Here is a 14,419-nt window from a genome sequence, read left to right as displayed (position 1 = left end):
GATCCCAATCCTCATGGATACCGTGAACTGGATCCGAGCCAAAACGAGAATGTCGACTTCCTGATTGTGTTGGAAGCACATCGGGTTGCCGGCAAGAGAAGAGGCAATAGTGCAACTAGAGCGGGAGCGAGATGAAGAGCATGCACCTTTTTCTTTTCGCGACGTGACAAGGACACCTTCAATTTCCTGAAGATTATTGATACATTCTGTGTGATACTTGTATAAACACGTCCAGATTTTGTTTAGATAGATCAAAGTAAAAGCAAATCGAAGGTTGCCACACTTTCGATAGTTACGACATAGAAACGTGCAGAGGTGAAGATGAAAGTAAGACAAGAACAAACATATTGGTAAAAGATAGGGAAACCTAATCAAACCTTGACGGCTAGTTTACGATCCTGGGACCAAGGGCGCACGCTCCTCGTCCGACAAGGCAACATGTCCTCCGAATCTCCTCGACATGCCAAACGCACCCTTGACGACCCAGACGAGGGCGAGGATGGAGAACCCAAGGGCAGACCAATGGATAAAAGCATCGCTGGTTTGCTGAGCAAAGATGGCCCAAAGGGACCATGCTATAGCAATCGAAGCGGGAAGGTCGCCTTCGGGAGAAGAGAAGGCATATGTAGCTGCGGTTGCTTCCAAGAAGAACCTGTGAAATGAACGGAGTGAGCCATGAATAGAAGTGTAAAAACGGCATCTGTTGCTTACATTCCCAAGAAGACAAAGACTTTGGTCCAGATTCCAGCAGGCTTTTCGAGAGCATCAACACCAAAGGCCTCGAATGCAGTGAGAACAACAAGGACGGTTGTCCAACCATGATAAAGGGAGAATGGCAGATGCGTGAATAGCTCGTCGGCGGTGTTTTGAGAGCTGTGGTGCTTTTTGACGATGTAGTAGATGTGGGTGACGGCTGACGAAACAAACAAGGCGAGCACGAATGCAACGATATAGTGATGTCTCGCCCATACATTGACGTAAATGGCGTTCAGGACAGCGAGGAGAGGGAATCTCCAAGAGATACCGTCAATAATGGTTCGCTTTCCATCGGCGAAGAATTGGTAGATGACGGTGCCGAGGAGTAAGAGGTGAATGAGGGACCAGATGAGGAATGCCCAAGGAGCAGGAGTGATGTAGGTCAACTTTGTGCTGTAGTAGACACCGGTGGGGGAAGCGACGGTATAAATGTTTGAACCTAGGAAGAACAAGTAGCAGACAACGTTGATGAGTTTGAGCAGGAGACCGTCCGTCCAGGTGTCTGCCATGATGATGATGGTGGGGGTTGTGGTAGATGAGAACGAGTGGGAACGAGGAAGTTATATACTGGATCGGGTGAACAGTGACGCAATGAACGGGTAATGACAGCAGATTCCACGGAACTTGTTCTGATGACTTCAGTAGTTACTCGTCGTTCGCCTCTCGCCACTCAGTCAGGTGGTTATCGGACAGGGCATTCATATCAGGCCTAGCATTCGTCGTCTCGCGTAAAATTATTCGGTAGACGCCTGCTTGGGAGTAAGCTCACCTGTAAGTATAGCACAGGCTCCATGAACACCCTCATTTCCCGCAGGGGCAAGTCAGCGGTTCTGATTGTCAATACCAACCCTGCGATTACAGCAGGAATGATAGCGGCAAGTCGAATGTTTCGGTAGTCTGGTTCCTAGCCTTATCGTCCTGTGTTGCGGCTTTCCTTTGTGCAGCCTTAACAGTCGCGTCCCTAGTGTGCCGCTGTGAAGTCACTAACACAAAATGGGATCAGCCTTTTCTATAAATCTTTGTCACCTCCGATTCATGTGGGTCTTGGACAACGCTTGCTCGAGGAGCCAAGCTTTGACTTTGATTCGTTGTAAACGGGATGTAAATCTAATCTGTCTGTTTCCTTTCAGAAATGTTGTGGATTGTACTGCAAGAAGGATGATAGATACTAAGGGACAGTCACAAGTAGTGTGGTATTATACAAGACTTGTAAGTACTACTTTCGTTTCCAGACCAATTCATTTTAGTTGAGTGTAGGCCCTGCTCTCCTGACCTTCGCATCGACATCAGGTTCATAAAGCTTGAATGCCTTTCCAAACATTCCCGCAAGTTTCTTCAGCTCCCTTCCAAACGCCTCCTTATCGGCCCAAGCAATAGACGGATTCAACAACTCTCTCGGAACACCCTCGATCTCAGTGGGGATCGTCAATCCAAAGACGTCAAAGGTCTCACTCTTGCCAGCACCAAGGGTAGCAGCAAGCGAACCGTCGTGGATAGCATCGATGATCTTTCGCGTATACTTGAGCGGGCAACGCTTGCCGGTACCGAACTTGCCGCCAGCCCAACCGGTGTTAACCAGCCAGCAGTCGACCTTGTGCTTGGCCATCCGTTCTGCAAGCATGGTCGCGTAGTGGGAGGGGTGGAGGACAATAAAGGGTGCACTGTAGCAAGTGGAAAAGGTGGGGATTGGTTCAAGGACACCATCTTCGGTTCCAGGCGTCTTGGAGGTGTAACCAGCTAGGAAGTGGTAACTGGCTTGCTCTGGAGTAAGCTTTGACACGGGAGGGAGAACTCCAAATGCATCGCATGTCAACATGATTATGTTGCTCGGTTGTCGGTCGACCATGCAAGGAATGCGTGCGTTGGGAATGAACTCGATGGGGTAGGCGCAACGAGTATTTTCGGTGATGCTAATATCGTCGTAATCGGGTTTACGATCTAAGGGGTTGTAAACGACGTTCTCAAGAATGGAGCCGAAGCGAATGGCGTTGTAAATTTCGGGTTCCTTCTCAGCGGAAAGGTTGATACACTTGGCATAGCAACCACCTTCAATGTTGAATACACCAGAGTCTGACCAGACGTGCTCATCATCGCCGATGAGCAGACGGTTGGGATCAGCGGAAAGCGTTGTTTTTCCAGTACCGGAAAGACCAAAGAAGAGAGTGACGTCGTTATCTTTGACGCCAACATTGGCAGAGGAATGGAGGGAAAGTTGATTGAACTTGATAGGCTGAAGGTAGTGCTACAGAACAAAAACACATGCATCAAAATGTGGAAAAGGCGGAAGATTTTGGAAGAAATCACCATGACGCTGAAAACACCCTTCTTCATCTCACCGGCATACTCGGTACCGAGAATAACCATCTCCATTCGCTTAAAGTTGATCTCAACGGAAGTCGTAGAAGACATTCCCTTGGTGAAGCGGTTGGCGGGGAACTGGCCGGCATTGTAGATAATAAAGTCGGGCTCTCCAAATTCTGCGAGTTCGTCAAGAGTTGGACGGATAAGCATGTTATTCTGCAGAACCGTGAGGACTGAACTTCCTAAAGTGGATGATAGAAGTGACGTACCATGAAGAGAGCATGGTAAGCGCGAGCACAAATGACACGGACCTTGATCCTGTATTTCGGATCCCACTAAAAATGTGTAGATGAGCGAGTGGATGGAGGTGAGAGATAGACTGGACGTACGCCAGCGTATCCGTCGAAGACGTAGACGTTGTCACGGGTGTTGAGGTAATCGATGGCTCTCTCTCTGTTAATCTCGAACGTATCTGAAAGTGTGATCAATCGCTCAGAAAGCCAAGAAATAGGAGCGGTACATACGCTCATCCATCTTGATGTTGACTGAACCCCACCAGATGTCATCTTTGCTGGTGTCCTCGAAGACAATACGCTTGTCCTTGGGACTACGACCCGTTTTTTTGCCAGAGAAGTTTATGAGGGCGCCGGAAGAGGACAAGATGGCACCTTCGTTACGAATGGCGTCCTCGTAAAGCTGGGCGACCGGAGCATTGCGCTTCAGATGGATCTTGTCCATGTCGAAACCGGCCTGGGAGAAGTAGTCGAGATCTTTCCCGATCACTATCGAGAGCGGTGAGGATGGGATATATGAGGAGAACAGGGTCGAACATACAGTTGGAGATGTGCTCTGCATCGAAAGCCTGAGCATAGTTCTTGTGCAAGATATGGGGGGTAACGTAGGGGGTTGAGAGGCGCATGGTGGCAACTGAGAAAGAAGAGAGAGGACGATGAAAAAGTTGGGGAGTAACGTGACGGGGGGTAGTGAAGTGCCGGGTCTTTATAGCAGTGGCCCGCCACCGAAGGAGCATTATCCGATCGATACACCCTAACGGGCACTCCGTCAGTCGCGGTTTCCCCCGAGCCCTTGCCCGACTTTGCGACACTGCCACTGTCAGTACTGTTGTGATTCGCTCGAAAGTACAAGCAGCTAAATGGAGAGCACAACCGTCTCGACGTCAATGGCTCCAGTTGAGACAAGGCCAGGCTGCCAGTGCGAGCTGCTGAGTTACATGATGAATGTCCGAATATGGCAATCCCATCCTCCGCAATTTCCAAACCAGCGGGCACCCGCGCATCCTTGGTACAATACATTTTCCCCCTCGGACCCCCCCAATATTCCTACTCCAGATCGCTTTGATGTTGGCCTATAAAGACCCCCCCAAGTTCATCAGGCAAGTCGTTCGTTACCCACTACTCACAGAGGCGCAGATGTCTTCCATCGCTATCCGTCCTTTCACTGCGGCCGACCTTCCCAAACTCAAAGAAATCCATGTAAACCAGTTCTGTTCTTCTCCAAATCCATGCTAAACGCTTGTGCAGGACGCAATTATACCCGTGCCATATGCTAACAGTTTCTTCATCAACCAACTCATCCAGTCAACCGGCCTCTGTCTCATTGCCGTAGACGAGTCTCAGGATTCAAAGCCAATCGCTGGTTTTGTTACATCCTCTATTCATCTCAAGGACGGTGTAGAGCACCACATCCAGCTTCTGACCCTCGGCGTGGTCGATGGATACCAAAAACAGGGTCTTGCTCGTCAGTTAGTCTGCAAAGTCGTGTCCACCCTTACTCCCCCCGGAATGCAGCTCCCGGTCTACACACATGTCTGCACCACCAACACACCCGCTCAAAACTTTTATGAGCGTTTAGGAATGAAACCCAGACTGAACGCGTCGCAACCGGTCATTGCCAGGAATGTGTTCACCTTCTCTGCACACGGGCACAAGTCTGGCGCTCAACTGAAGAACTGCGAACGCGCCAATCTTTTCAGGAGCCGAGATGCGTATGTGATGGAGGGAATGGTCACTGCTTAGGTTTCTACTCTTGTATACTTTGGATAATCAACGTACGCGTACCATATTGTATGTATTACTCTCCAGAAAACTAGATGCTTGTTCACTCTTCTCGCGGAGCTCCGGGTTCCGTAGGACTTGGGATCCGAGGGTAGCCCCTATTTCACATGATTTCCACGCCAAAGATCGGGAAAAATTCCGACTAGATTCTTGTGGTACTCTGTGTGGGAAGAATTTAAACAAAGGATCATTCACCTATTCTTATCATCCGAGTTCCCACGTTCAAGGGCATCGACCCATTCTAGTCGGCCGGGACCTTGAGCGATGAATATCGGATTTCACTAGAGCCAGGGGCTGGAACACCGAGGGAAAAGAATTTAAGAATATACCTCGGAGACCCTCTAGCCATGGAATGTTGCGGCCGGTTCAGGTGCGACGTTGAGGCCTGGGCCTGAGGCTTGAGAACCGAAATCAAACCGAGTATGAGCCCTTGTACAAGTACCATCCCAGTCGCGTCAAATTTGGAAACGCACCAAGTAAGCAAAGTGCACCATAGAACTAGCTTCTTACGTTTAAGGTGCTATAAGAGGAAGATCCTGATATGGAGCCTTAAAACGACGGAGAACATCGAGCGTTACATACCACCCCTGGTCCGCGACAGCGAACGTTTCAACTGCAGCACGTTTCAAGTTGAAGATGGAATTATCGACCGTAAGAGGGGATCATACTGAGTTATTGCCATGGTTGTTTATGCCGGGGCATTAGACTCAAAACAGGCTCAGCCAGCTTGCAGTGTTGGTATGTAGGCGCACCAATAGCTATGATACACTTTTTTCAGAATGGACCTGGCTAAAGGAATCTCTTACTTAGCCTTGTCCTGGATGACAGGTGGCATTGAATTGAACGCATTCTCTTCTCTCGATTGCTCCAGCATCTTATCCAATCCCTTTCCCTTCAACGCTTTCTGTTTGCAGACAAAGTCAGGATTTGGAGTCTCCTTGATGACCATTTCACGCACCTGAACACAACCACGGTACGCTTCCCATAGCTTTCCGCACTTTCGTTGGAATTCTTCAGCTTTCTTTCGAGAATACTCTTCGCGAGTTTGCCGCTGTTGTTGGGCTGGAAGCTGGGAAATGGATACAGCAGGTTCAAGATAACCTTCAAACCACGCGTTGAAGCAAGAGTCGTATTCTTTTTTGAGAGGCGTGCATTCGGGAGAAAGGCTATCTGCCATCTTTTTACAGAGGCATATTTCCGCTACAAAAAATTATGCCAGTCAATCATTATTATGTAAGTCTCGTGCCCGCCACCGGCCCGGGCGTCGTCCAAATCCTTCATTCTACTTACCGTGAATTTTGCAACTGATCCATGATCTGCGATATCGACGTTGGACAAAGCAAGTGATCGCATGGTCTCGTCAAAACTCGTCCTAGAAGCCATTTGCTTGCAACTTCGACCAGCCACCATTGAAAAAAAAAAATCTTTTTTACGACCACGCTTCCTGGCAAGGTCACCAGTGTTGTGAGCGTTCTGTATGCCCTCCGCTGTTCTCACAAGCTCTCATGTGCGCGCTTCAAGAATTCAAACCCACACCCCACTCTTTTGAAGTACAGAATTCGAGTTGAGTACCTTTTTTACACACGCGTGACTGGTCGGACTTTCGCCGCTGCACTGTAGCTACTTAATTGTGATGGACACCTGCCCTCTCTTCCTGCCTTCATGTCCGATATCGTGAAATCCTCTACTCGTGGTCTTGATTCAGTGGCCTCAAGTGCGCACGATCCAGTGCCTGACAATGGAGACGAGAAGAAAATCGTCATCCTGGAAGATATGTTCAGGGATGGCGACGTTGATCCGGTCTATCAAGCCAAGGCTAGGATCCTGAACACAGCTATTCAGGAGATTGGTATGGGAAGATATCAGATTTACCTCTTCTGTTGCGCGGGATTCGGGTGGTTTGCGTACGTTCACTTCTACCTTAATTCATGATTGAAGAAGATAATCGTAGTAATGGACGATACAGAGACAGCGTGTGGCCTGTAAGTCGAAATTTTCAACTCGTTTGACCATGGTCCTAATGGGTTGATAGCTTATTACTGGGCTCATCATGTCGCCAGTGGTATCAGAATTCAAGTTCAATGCACCGTTTCTGATCTTGGCCGCTAACGTCGGTCTTCTTGTTGGTGCAATCTTCTGGAGTTTTGGATGTGATGTCTGGGGAAGAAGGTATGACATGGCTTCTCGTAGAGATCACATGGACGTTGAAAACTAGTATGAAGATGGTCATTCAACTTAACTTTGTTCATCACCGGCATCTTTGGTCTCGCCGCTGGCGGTTCGCCCAATTTCATTGCACTCGCTTCTTTGCTAGCTGTCGTAGGTATTGGTGTAGGTGGGAACATGCCTGTAGACTCTGCAGTGTTTCTGGATCTAGTCCCTGCAAGTCATCAATACTTGTTGACAGTCATGGCCGTTTGGTGGTCGCTTGGCCAGTTGGTCGTCAGTCTGGTGCGTTGATCCCATAAATTGACGGTACGCGGTACTGAAAAGTTCAAACTTGAAGCTTGCATGGCCTTTTATTGCCAATTTCTCTTGTCCTGTCGATGCAACGACCTGTCCCCGCTCCGAAAATATGGGTTGGAGATACCTTCTCTTTACTCTTGGCGCATTAACCCTCGTGCTCTGGGGTGTTCGTTTCTTCTTGTTCAAGCTCTTCGAAAGCCCTCGGTTCTTAGTAGGAATAGGAAAAGACGCTGAAGCCGTTGAGGTCATCAATAAACTTGCCCAGTACAATTCCACCACAACCACACTGACCGTCGACCAATTGGTCAATGCGGGAAAATCGGTACTCGGAGACAATGTGTCTGATGTTCAGCATCAAGAGAAGAGGAGGTCCGTTCTGAGCCAGACATCTGTCTTTGGTGTCAAGCACGTCAAAGCGTTATTCGTGACTAAAAAATTGGCATTCACAACTTCACTATTGATATTGATGTGGGGTGTCATCGGTCTGGCGTCGACGTTATACAACAGTTTTTTGCCTTACTTGTACGTCCTATCAGTTTCCGCTTCTTTTGCGTGGATTGACAGACGCACTGTAGATTCACTACTCGTGGAGCTCAGTTTGGAGATGGCTCGCTATACATTACTTATCGCAACGTACGTTTGAGTGTCTAAATTAGGTTTATATCTATCTTAACTTCTTAGTAGCAATTCATCCTTAGCGTCATCGGAATTCCTGGTGCATTCCTCAGTGGATGGGCCGTCGATCTGCGGATTTTGGGACGGCGTGGTACGCTGGCAATAACATCGGGCGAGTATTTCAACTTACTGGTTTAGTTTATCTTTATTCAACGACCCCGCGCGAAAGACAGGGCTCACAGGTGCCTTTCTGTTCGCGACGACCACCGCGCGGAGTTCCAACGCTCTGCTTGGGTGGAACTGTGGTTACACCTTCTGTAGTAATGTATGTCTTTTGGCTGACTCGTCTTTACACTTTTAAATTGATGCGCTATAGATGATGTATGGGGTTTTGTACGCCCTCTCGCCCGAGATTTTTCCTGCTAAGGATAGAGGAACGGGAAACGGGCTTGTGTCGACAGCAACACGGGTTTTTGGCGTCATCGTTTGTTGTTTTACTCTCTGCTAAATGTAAAGCTCACGTTAATGTGCACAGGCACCTGTTATTGCGCTTTACGCGGATATACGAACGTCTGTTCCAGTATATGTTGCTGGTGCCCTCATTATTTTTGCGGGGCTTTTGGCACTTTTGTTACCGTATGAGCCCCGTGGAAAGGCTTCGATTTAGCAAAGGTTGATTAGGGGGAGTCATGTCACGTACGGAGGCGTTGAAATAAACATTGATGGGTCTGTCTGGCTATACACTCAATTCACCTAAGAGGCGAGAATAACTACTATATATGTGGTCAGTAACATTCAGAGTGGATGGAGTCTTGCTCCGAGTCCGCTCAATACCTACTGCATGATTAGGATTCCCACGATTCAAAGCCATGTTGCTCTCCCTCATTCTCGGGGTGTTGGTCGTAACGCTCTCGCTTGCATCTCCCACTCAACACTCTAAAAATCCTAGGCCACTTGCAATATGGCATGGCATGGGTATATTTATGATACTGCGAGTTCTTTTCAATGGTGTACTGAATGCATTTACTTTTATATCTCCTATAGGTGACTCTCACTCTTCGCCAGGGATGCTGGAATTCTCCAACATGATCCGGCAAGTTCATCCGGGTATTTTCATTCATTCGGTATACATCGAGAAGGAGTTAGATAAGGACAAACAAGCAACCTACGTGAGTGAGCCTGTTTACACTTTTCTTTCCCAGCTCATTTGGAACGAAGTAGTATGGTAATGTTAACGACCAAATTGAACTTGTTTCAAAGCAACTCGCGGATATACCTGAGCTTGCTGGGGGATTTGATGCTATTGGGTTCTCTCAAGGTTCTCAAAAGCCTCTTTAAATCTTGAGGTCGCTTACACTTCTCCTTTTAGGTGGCCAATTCCTTCGGGCATACGTTGAGAGGAACAATAGCCCACCCATTCGGAATCTTATCACATTTGGCTCACAGCACATGGGTGTCTCTGATATAGCGAAATGCGGGCGGTTTGACGTTATGTGTCAGGTTGCCAGAAGGGCGGTTAAGGCTGGAGTGTATAGTGAGTGGGCCCAGCAAAATCTTGTTCAGGTAAGTTTGTCGAGACTCCAGCCAGGTCTCGAATGGAGACTCATCATCGTGCTTTCCACCGTTTAGGCTCAGTACTACCGTGATCCGGCCAACCTGCCACACTATTTCTCAGCGAACAAATTCCTGACATCTATCAATAACGAAATTCAAGGGAGCCATAATGAAACATATGCAACCAACCTTGCGTCGCTGGAAAATCTTGTTCTCATCCTGTTCACAGAAGACACAACGGTCATACCCAAGGAAAGCGCTTGGTTCGGGAGTGAAGTCATTGAAGACGAATCACACGTCTATAGGGAAGAAGAGGAGATCGATTACGATGAGGAAAACTTGAGAGGACAAGAACGAATCGGAAAAGTACAAGTACCGAGGAGGAACGAAAAATTACTTGATCGAACTATACTTCCCATGAAGATGCAGCCGTTGTACAAGGAAGATTGGATTGGGCTCAAAGAACTTGATGAGAGGAACGGCGTGGTGTTTGACGTTTGTGAAGGGACCCATATGGATATCGGGGAATGCTGGGAGCGCCTGGTCAGAAAATGGGTTGGTGAAGTTGTTTAGTCGGATGGATTTCAACATACAAGTACCTTTAATTATTCTGTATTATGTACTAGGATTTCCGTTTCCGTATTGTGAACTTTTACTGTTGCGAGTCGTGCGTCCGCTTGACTGCTGATCACCACGTTATCACACGTTGACCTTGTGTGGGCCCTTGACTGCCTCATCTCCACGTTCGAATCGTCCAGAGCTTTCGAAAGGATACGTGTAGGATGTATCTACACGTCATGGACGATAGAAAAACGCTGCTGAAGATCGCTCAGGATCATCATTCCTTCGACAATGTCGCCCGCAACAAATCCGAATATTCGTCGGTTACAACAGATGAAATCCACACAACGTAGAAGAACCTCAAAGCGTGCAAGGTCGCGTTTCGTTATCTCGTCGATTTCGATGGCATTTTTCGCCCTTATTGCTGTTTTGAGTCTATGTCCGCCGGTGGTGGCGGTTGAAACGGCTGAGGTTGATGCCAATAGTTATGGGACAGTCATTGGGATAGGTGAGTAGTTTCCCCGGAATGCACCTTGGTTCACCATTTGAATAACTTTCCTTGGTAGATTTAGGCACAACGTGAGTTAAGACGTTGGACTCGAATTCCACGCAGGTTTAATATGCTAATCGATGTATGATTATTACTTTATAATCTAGGTATTCCTGTGTCGGGTGAGTCGTTTTGTTCCCGTGTATTGGGCTTGGACCTTACACTGTCCACTTAGCGTACAAAAGGGTGGCCGAATCGAAATCATAACCAATGATCAAGGAAACCGGATAACGCCGTCTTGGGTAAGCTTCAGTGGAGATGAACGACTGTATGTTTGTTCCCACTCGCTCTCTTTAGTCTACAGCTAATTTCATATTTCATAAGAATTGGTGAGAGCGCTAAGAATGCTTTGCATTCCAATCCTCGCAACACAGTTTTCGATGCGAAGAGAATGATTGGTCGGACGATGGATGATCAAGACCTGAAGCATGATACAAAACATTGGCCATTCCGTGTCCGAGACAAGGATGGCAAGCCTGCTATCAATGTGAAGTTTCGCGGGGAAAACAAGGACTTTGTACGTTCCTTTTGTTTCTTGTCTTATAGTCTAAAGTGATTTAGTCCCAGTCCTTCAGCTTCCGGAAGAAATTAGTGCCATGGTTTTGACGAAGATGAAGGACACGGCGGAAGCATACCTCGGAGAGAAGGTCACCCACGCTGTTGTCACTGTCCCGGCCTGTAACTATTTATCCATTTTGTGGATGCATCTCACTGATCCTTGCTCAAAGACTTCAATGACGCCCAAAGGCAAGCGACGAAGGATGCTGGCACGATTGCTGGTCTCACCGTGCTGCGGGTCATGAATGAACCCACCGCCGCGGCGCTCGCCTATGGATTTGGTCAGAAAGGAGAAGAGTCTAAAATCATCGTATACGACTTGGGAGGTGGAACTTTCGATGTTTCACTTCTATCAATTGACGACGGCGTATTCGAGGTACTCGCCACGGCAGGAGACACTCATCTTGGCGGAGAGGATTTCGATAATCGCGTCGTCGACTACTTTGTCAAATCGTACAAGAGGAAAACCGGAACCGATGTTAGTAAGAACCACAGAGCGATGGGGAAGTTAAAGAAGGAGGTTGAGAAGGCGAAGACGACACTCTCCTCTCAGCAGAGTGCCAGGGTCGAAATAGAGAGTTTTGAGAATGGAAATGACTTTTCGGATATTTTGACTCGAGCCAAGTTTGAGGACCTGAATATGGACTTATTCCGGAAGACGATGAAACCTGTCGAACTTGTTCTGAAGGATGCAGGTGTTAGCAAGCACGAAGTTGACGAGGTATGTGCACTTCATACAATTCATTACCAAGGCGGTATCAGATGAAGTATGCTGTTTAGATTGTTCTGGTCGGCGGGTCTACCAGGATACCCAGGGTACAGCAACTTCTACGCGATTATTTCGGCAAGGAGCCATCCAAGGTTATCAACCCTGACGAAGCAGTGGCTTATGGCGCTGCACTACAAGGTGCTATCCTTGGGGGTCACCGACTTGAGACGGATGTAACTCTTTTAGATGTCGCCGCTCTTACTCTTGGCATCGAGACACATGGTGGTATTTTCGCCAAACTGATCCCTCGGAACACCATGGTTCCAACGAAAAAGAGTCAAATGTGAGTAGTCTGATGGTTTTGTAAGGCTTATGACTGGTGATCTCCTTGCCTTAGCTTCTCAACCGCCGTCGATAATCAACAGACAGTTCTCATACAAGTATTCGAGGGTGAACGTGAGATGACCAAGGACAATCACCTCTTGGGCAAATTTGAGTTGACAGGGATCCCTCCCGCCCCTCGAGGGGTTCCTCAGATTGAAGTAACGTTCCAAATTGATGCTAATGGCATCATGCAAGTATCGGCTGCTGATAAGGGAACGTGAGTGTACATCTTCAAAGCCAACCTTTCAACTGAAGAGTCGTTTTTAGTGGTAGATCAGAATCCGTTACCATCACCAATGACAGGTCTCGTTTGAGCAAGGAGGAAATCCACCAGATGATTCGGGAAGGCGAGAAGTTTAGTGAACAGGTAAGCTGTATGTGTGGGTTGACCCCATTACACTGACCCGCTGCTTCTTCAAGGATCAACTGCAACGCAAACGGGTGGAATCGCTCAACTCACTGTCAATATTCGTTTACAGCTTGAGGGAACAAGTGAATGATCAGTCTGGGATGGGGTCAAAAGTTACGCCTGAAGACAAAAAAGTTCTCCTGGATGTTCTGGAGCACGGGATCGAGTGGCTCGATGAGCACGGTTCCACTGCCTCGATAGAGGATCTGAAAGAGAAACTAGTTGGTAACTAAAACTATCCATCATCTCACTGCAAACTCGTATTCAACCGGTCCTTGACAGATATCCAAAATGCTGTCAATCCGATAACATCTAAGCTGTACAAGAACTCGGGACCATCACCAGAGCAGCCAGAACAGGAGGAAAAGTGGATGCACGAACCGGATGAGCTGTAGATTTCTGTCGATCATGAATCATGTGTACACATAGGCATGTTCCAGCGCCCTCCTTTCATTAGAAAACGTCACGAAGCGGTGTCGACGGAATTCAATAGTGAGCACAGGCGCGGGGGCGTGAGGCGCCCTTCACCAAATTCAATGATGGCTCATAATTGCTGTCGCTGTTCTTCAGTCACAAATTAGTTGTGTTATCGACAGCTTCTCTAAGTATAAAAGGTGGCAAAATCAGGATACCCAGAAATATTCAGAACTTACCTCTCCGAATGTTTTCTCAGCTTTTTTTCGTTTCTTTTCTGTTTTTTTCAGTGCAGGCAAAGTCCAGGTCTTATTACAATCAACAATGCTACGATGAACAGTATGTTTTCGGCCTTCACTCATTCTGCATCAATGGTTCACGTGTCTATAGTGATCAGCTTATTCCTTGTCAATGGACCAAGGCAGAAGTCATAACCGCCGTCGTTATTCTTGGTATATTTCTATCTCACCATGGATATCCAACGTTATCGAGTTGTTATCACGTTTAGTCCTGCTTTTATCGTTCCTTCTGTTCCTCTGCTGCTCCTGCTGTCGTTGTCGATCCTCTCGGCGTTCCAAGACTACTTCGTCGACAGCGACATCGAACTCGATATCCATACCAAAAATTCCCAACTATTCTCGTGATTATCACGTCGACGTTGAGTCGGGATTATCGTCCTACGACGCAGCTTTGAATGAGCGATCAGCTGTTGAGAAAAAGCAGACGTGGACATCTTGGAACACATCGCTATCGAAGAATGCCATTGCCGCTCCTGTAAGTTTTCGCCACCGTTGAAATATTGAGTGCCATGTTTTTCGTTGCCACTGCTCAATTGTGTTTTGATAGGAACCTACCCATCCATCCTCCTATTCAAGATGCTGACGATTGACAACTGTCGCTGTATGTTATTCATACATATCACTATTCTTTATACTCTGTCGCTCCACTTCACGTCTTTTATGACAATTTTTGTTTCTGTATTGTACCGTATCGCTTCTACTTTTCGCCGCCGTTACCCGCCACCTAGTAGAGCTATGTTTTTTATTATACCAAAGTGTGGCGCCTAA

The 14,419-nt window shown here is 47.5% G+C and overlaps 8 protein-coding genes across 10 annotated transcripts; 5 read left to right on the top strand and 3 right to left on the bottom strand.

The window, feature by feature from the left end:
* Positions 1-156: 156 nt before the first annotated feature.
* E1B28_009996 (uncharacterized protein) lies at positions 157-1,735 on the bottom strand. The gene is made up of 3 exons (XM_043154932.1): positions 1,526-1,735; positions 712-1,465; positions 157-652 (listed from the first exon to the last, which is right to left on the bottom strand). Exons 2-3 carry the CDS (start codon positions 1,263-1,265, stop codon positions 391-393), a joined length of 816 nt encoding a protein of 271 aa, XP_043007392.1. The 5' UTR covers positions 1,266-1,465; positions 1,526-1,735; the 3' UTR covers positions 157-390.
* Positions 1,736-1,892: 157 nt separating this feature from the next.
* PCK1 (Protein kinase C-like 1) lies at positions 1,893-4,052 on the bottom strand. Its single transcript, XM_043154931.1, has 6 exons — positions 3,892-4,052; positions 3,582-3,839; positions 3,447-3,529; positions 3,327-3,392; positions 3,061-3,273; positions 1,893-2,998 (listed from the first exon to the last, which is right to left on the bottom strand). Exons 1-6 carry the CDS (start codon positions 3,974-3,976, stop codon positions 2,000-2,002), a joined length of 1,704 nt encoding a protein of 567 aa, XP_043007391.1. The 5' UTR covers positions 3,977-4,052; the 3' UTR covers positions 1,893-1,999.
* On the top strand, positions 4,053-5,231 carry E1B28_009994 (uncharacterized protein). Its single transcript, XM_043154930.1, has 2 exons — positions 4,053-4,550; positions 4,599-5,231. The coding sequence occupies exons 1-2, from the start codon at positions 4,296-4,298 to the stop codon at positions 5,091-5,093; spliced, it is 750 nt and encodes a 249-aa protein (XP_043007390.1). The 5' UTR covers positions 4,053-4,295; the 3' UTR covers positions 5,094-5,231.
* Positions 5,232-5,693: 462 nt separating this feature from the next.
* Positions 5,694-6,353, bottom strand: E1B28_009993 (uncharacterized protein). The gene is made up of 2 exons (XM_043154929.1): positions 6,091-6,353; positions 5,694-6,036 (listed from the first exon to the last, which is right to left on the bottom strand). Exons 1-2 carry the CDS (start codon positions 6,307-6,309, stop codon positions 5,935-5,937), a joined length of 321 nt encoding a protein of 106 aa, XP_043007389.1. The 5' UTR covers positions 6,310-6,353; the 3' UTR covers positions 5,694-5,934.
* Positions 6,354-6,402: 49 nt separating this feature from the next.
* MFS1_1 (MFS sugar transporter) lies at positions 6,403-8,998 on the top strand. 2 transcript variants are annotated; one of them, XM_043154928.1, is made up of 11 exons: positions 6,403-6,596; positions 6,654-7,036; positions 7,099-7,114; positions 7,165-7,301; positions 7,355-7,583; positions 7,639-8,120; positions 8,174-8,231; positions 8,283-8,364; positions 8,412-8,538; positions 8,590-8,697; positions 8,749-8,998. In XM_043154928.1, exons 2-10 carry the CDS (start codon positions 6,795-6,797, stop codon positions 8,591-8,593), a joined length of 1,377 nt encoding a protein of 458 aa, XP_043007388.1. In that variant the 5' UTR covers positions 6,403-6,596; positions 6,654-6,794; the 3' UTR covers positions 8,594-8,697; positions 8,749-8,998. The 2 variants fall into 2 exon arrangements, with proteins under 2 accessions (XP_043007388.1, XP_043007387.1); XM_043154927.1 differs by having other exon boundaries at positions 8,283-8,538.
* An 84-nt stretch (positions 8,999-9,082) lies between these two features.
* Positions 9,083-10,340, top strand: E1B28_009991 (uncharacterized protein; the record flags this gene model as incomplete). Its single annotated transcript, XM_043154926.1, has 5 exons — positions 9,083-9,188; positions 9,258-9,382; positions 9,435-9,531; positions 9,583-9,776; positions 9,843-10,340. 5 exons carry the CDS (start codon positions 9,083-9,085, stop codon positions 10,338-10,340), a joined length of 1,020 nt encoding a protein of 339 aa, XP_043007386.1.
* Positions 10,341-10,619: 279 nt separating this feature from the next.
* E1B28_009990 (uncharacterized protein) lies at positions 10,620-13,333 on the top strand (the record flags this gene model as incomplete). Its single annotated transcript, XM_043154925.1, has 12 exons — positions 10,620-10,836; positions 10,895-10,907; positions 10,986-11,000; positions 11,054-11,146; positions 11,203-11,395; positions 11,454-11,556; positions 11,607-12,157; positions 12,217-12,488; positions 12,543-12,746; positions 12,797-12,896; positions 12,950-13,163; positions 13,221-13,333. The coding sequence occupies 12 exons, from the start codon at positions 10,620-10,622 to the stop codon at positions 13,331-13,333; spliced, it is 2,088 nt and encodes a 695-aa protein (XP_043007385.1).
* Positions 13,334-13,573: 240 nt separating this feature from the next.
* Positions 13,574-14,296, top strand: E1B28_009989 (uncharacterized protein). 2 transcript variants are annotated; one of them, XM_043160769.1, is made up of 4 exons: positions 13,574-13,691; positions 13,743-13,804; positions 13,861-14,126; positions 14,199-14,296. In XM_043160769.1, the coding sequence occupies exons 1-4, from the start codon at positions 13,600-13,602 to the stop codon at positions 14,232-14,234; spliced, it is 456 nt and encodes a 151-aa protein (XP_043007383.1). In that variant the 5' UTR covers positions 13,574-13,599; the 3' UTR covers positions 14,235-14,296. The 2 variants fall into 2 exon arrangements, with proteins under 2 accessions (XP_043007383.1, XP_043007384.1); XM_043160770.1 differs by having other exon boundaries at positions 13,743-14,221.
* Positions 14,297-14,419: the final 123 nt, after the last annotated feature.

The sequence above is a fragment of the Marasmius oreades genome, chromosome 6, assembly GCF_018924745.1.
Source record: "Marasmius oreades isolate 03SP1 chromosome 6, whole genome shotgun sequence".
Lineage (NCBI taxonomy): Eukaryota > Fungi > Basidiomycota > Agaricomycetes > Agaricales > Marasmiaceae > Marasmius > Marasmius oreades.
Note: the sequence above shows the minus strand (reverse complement) of the source record. Positions and strands in the feature narration are given on the sequence as shown.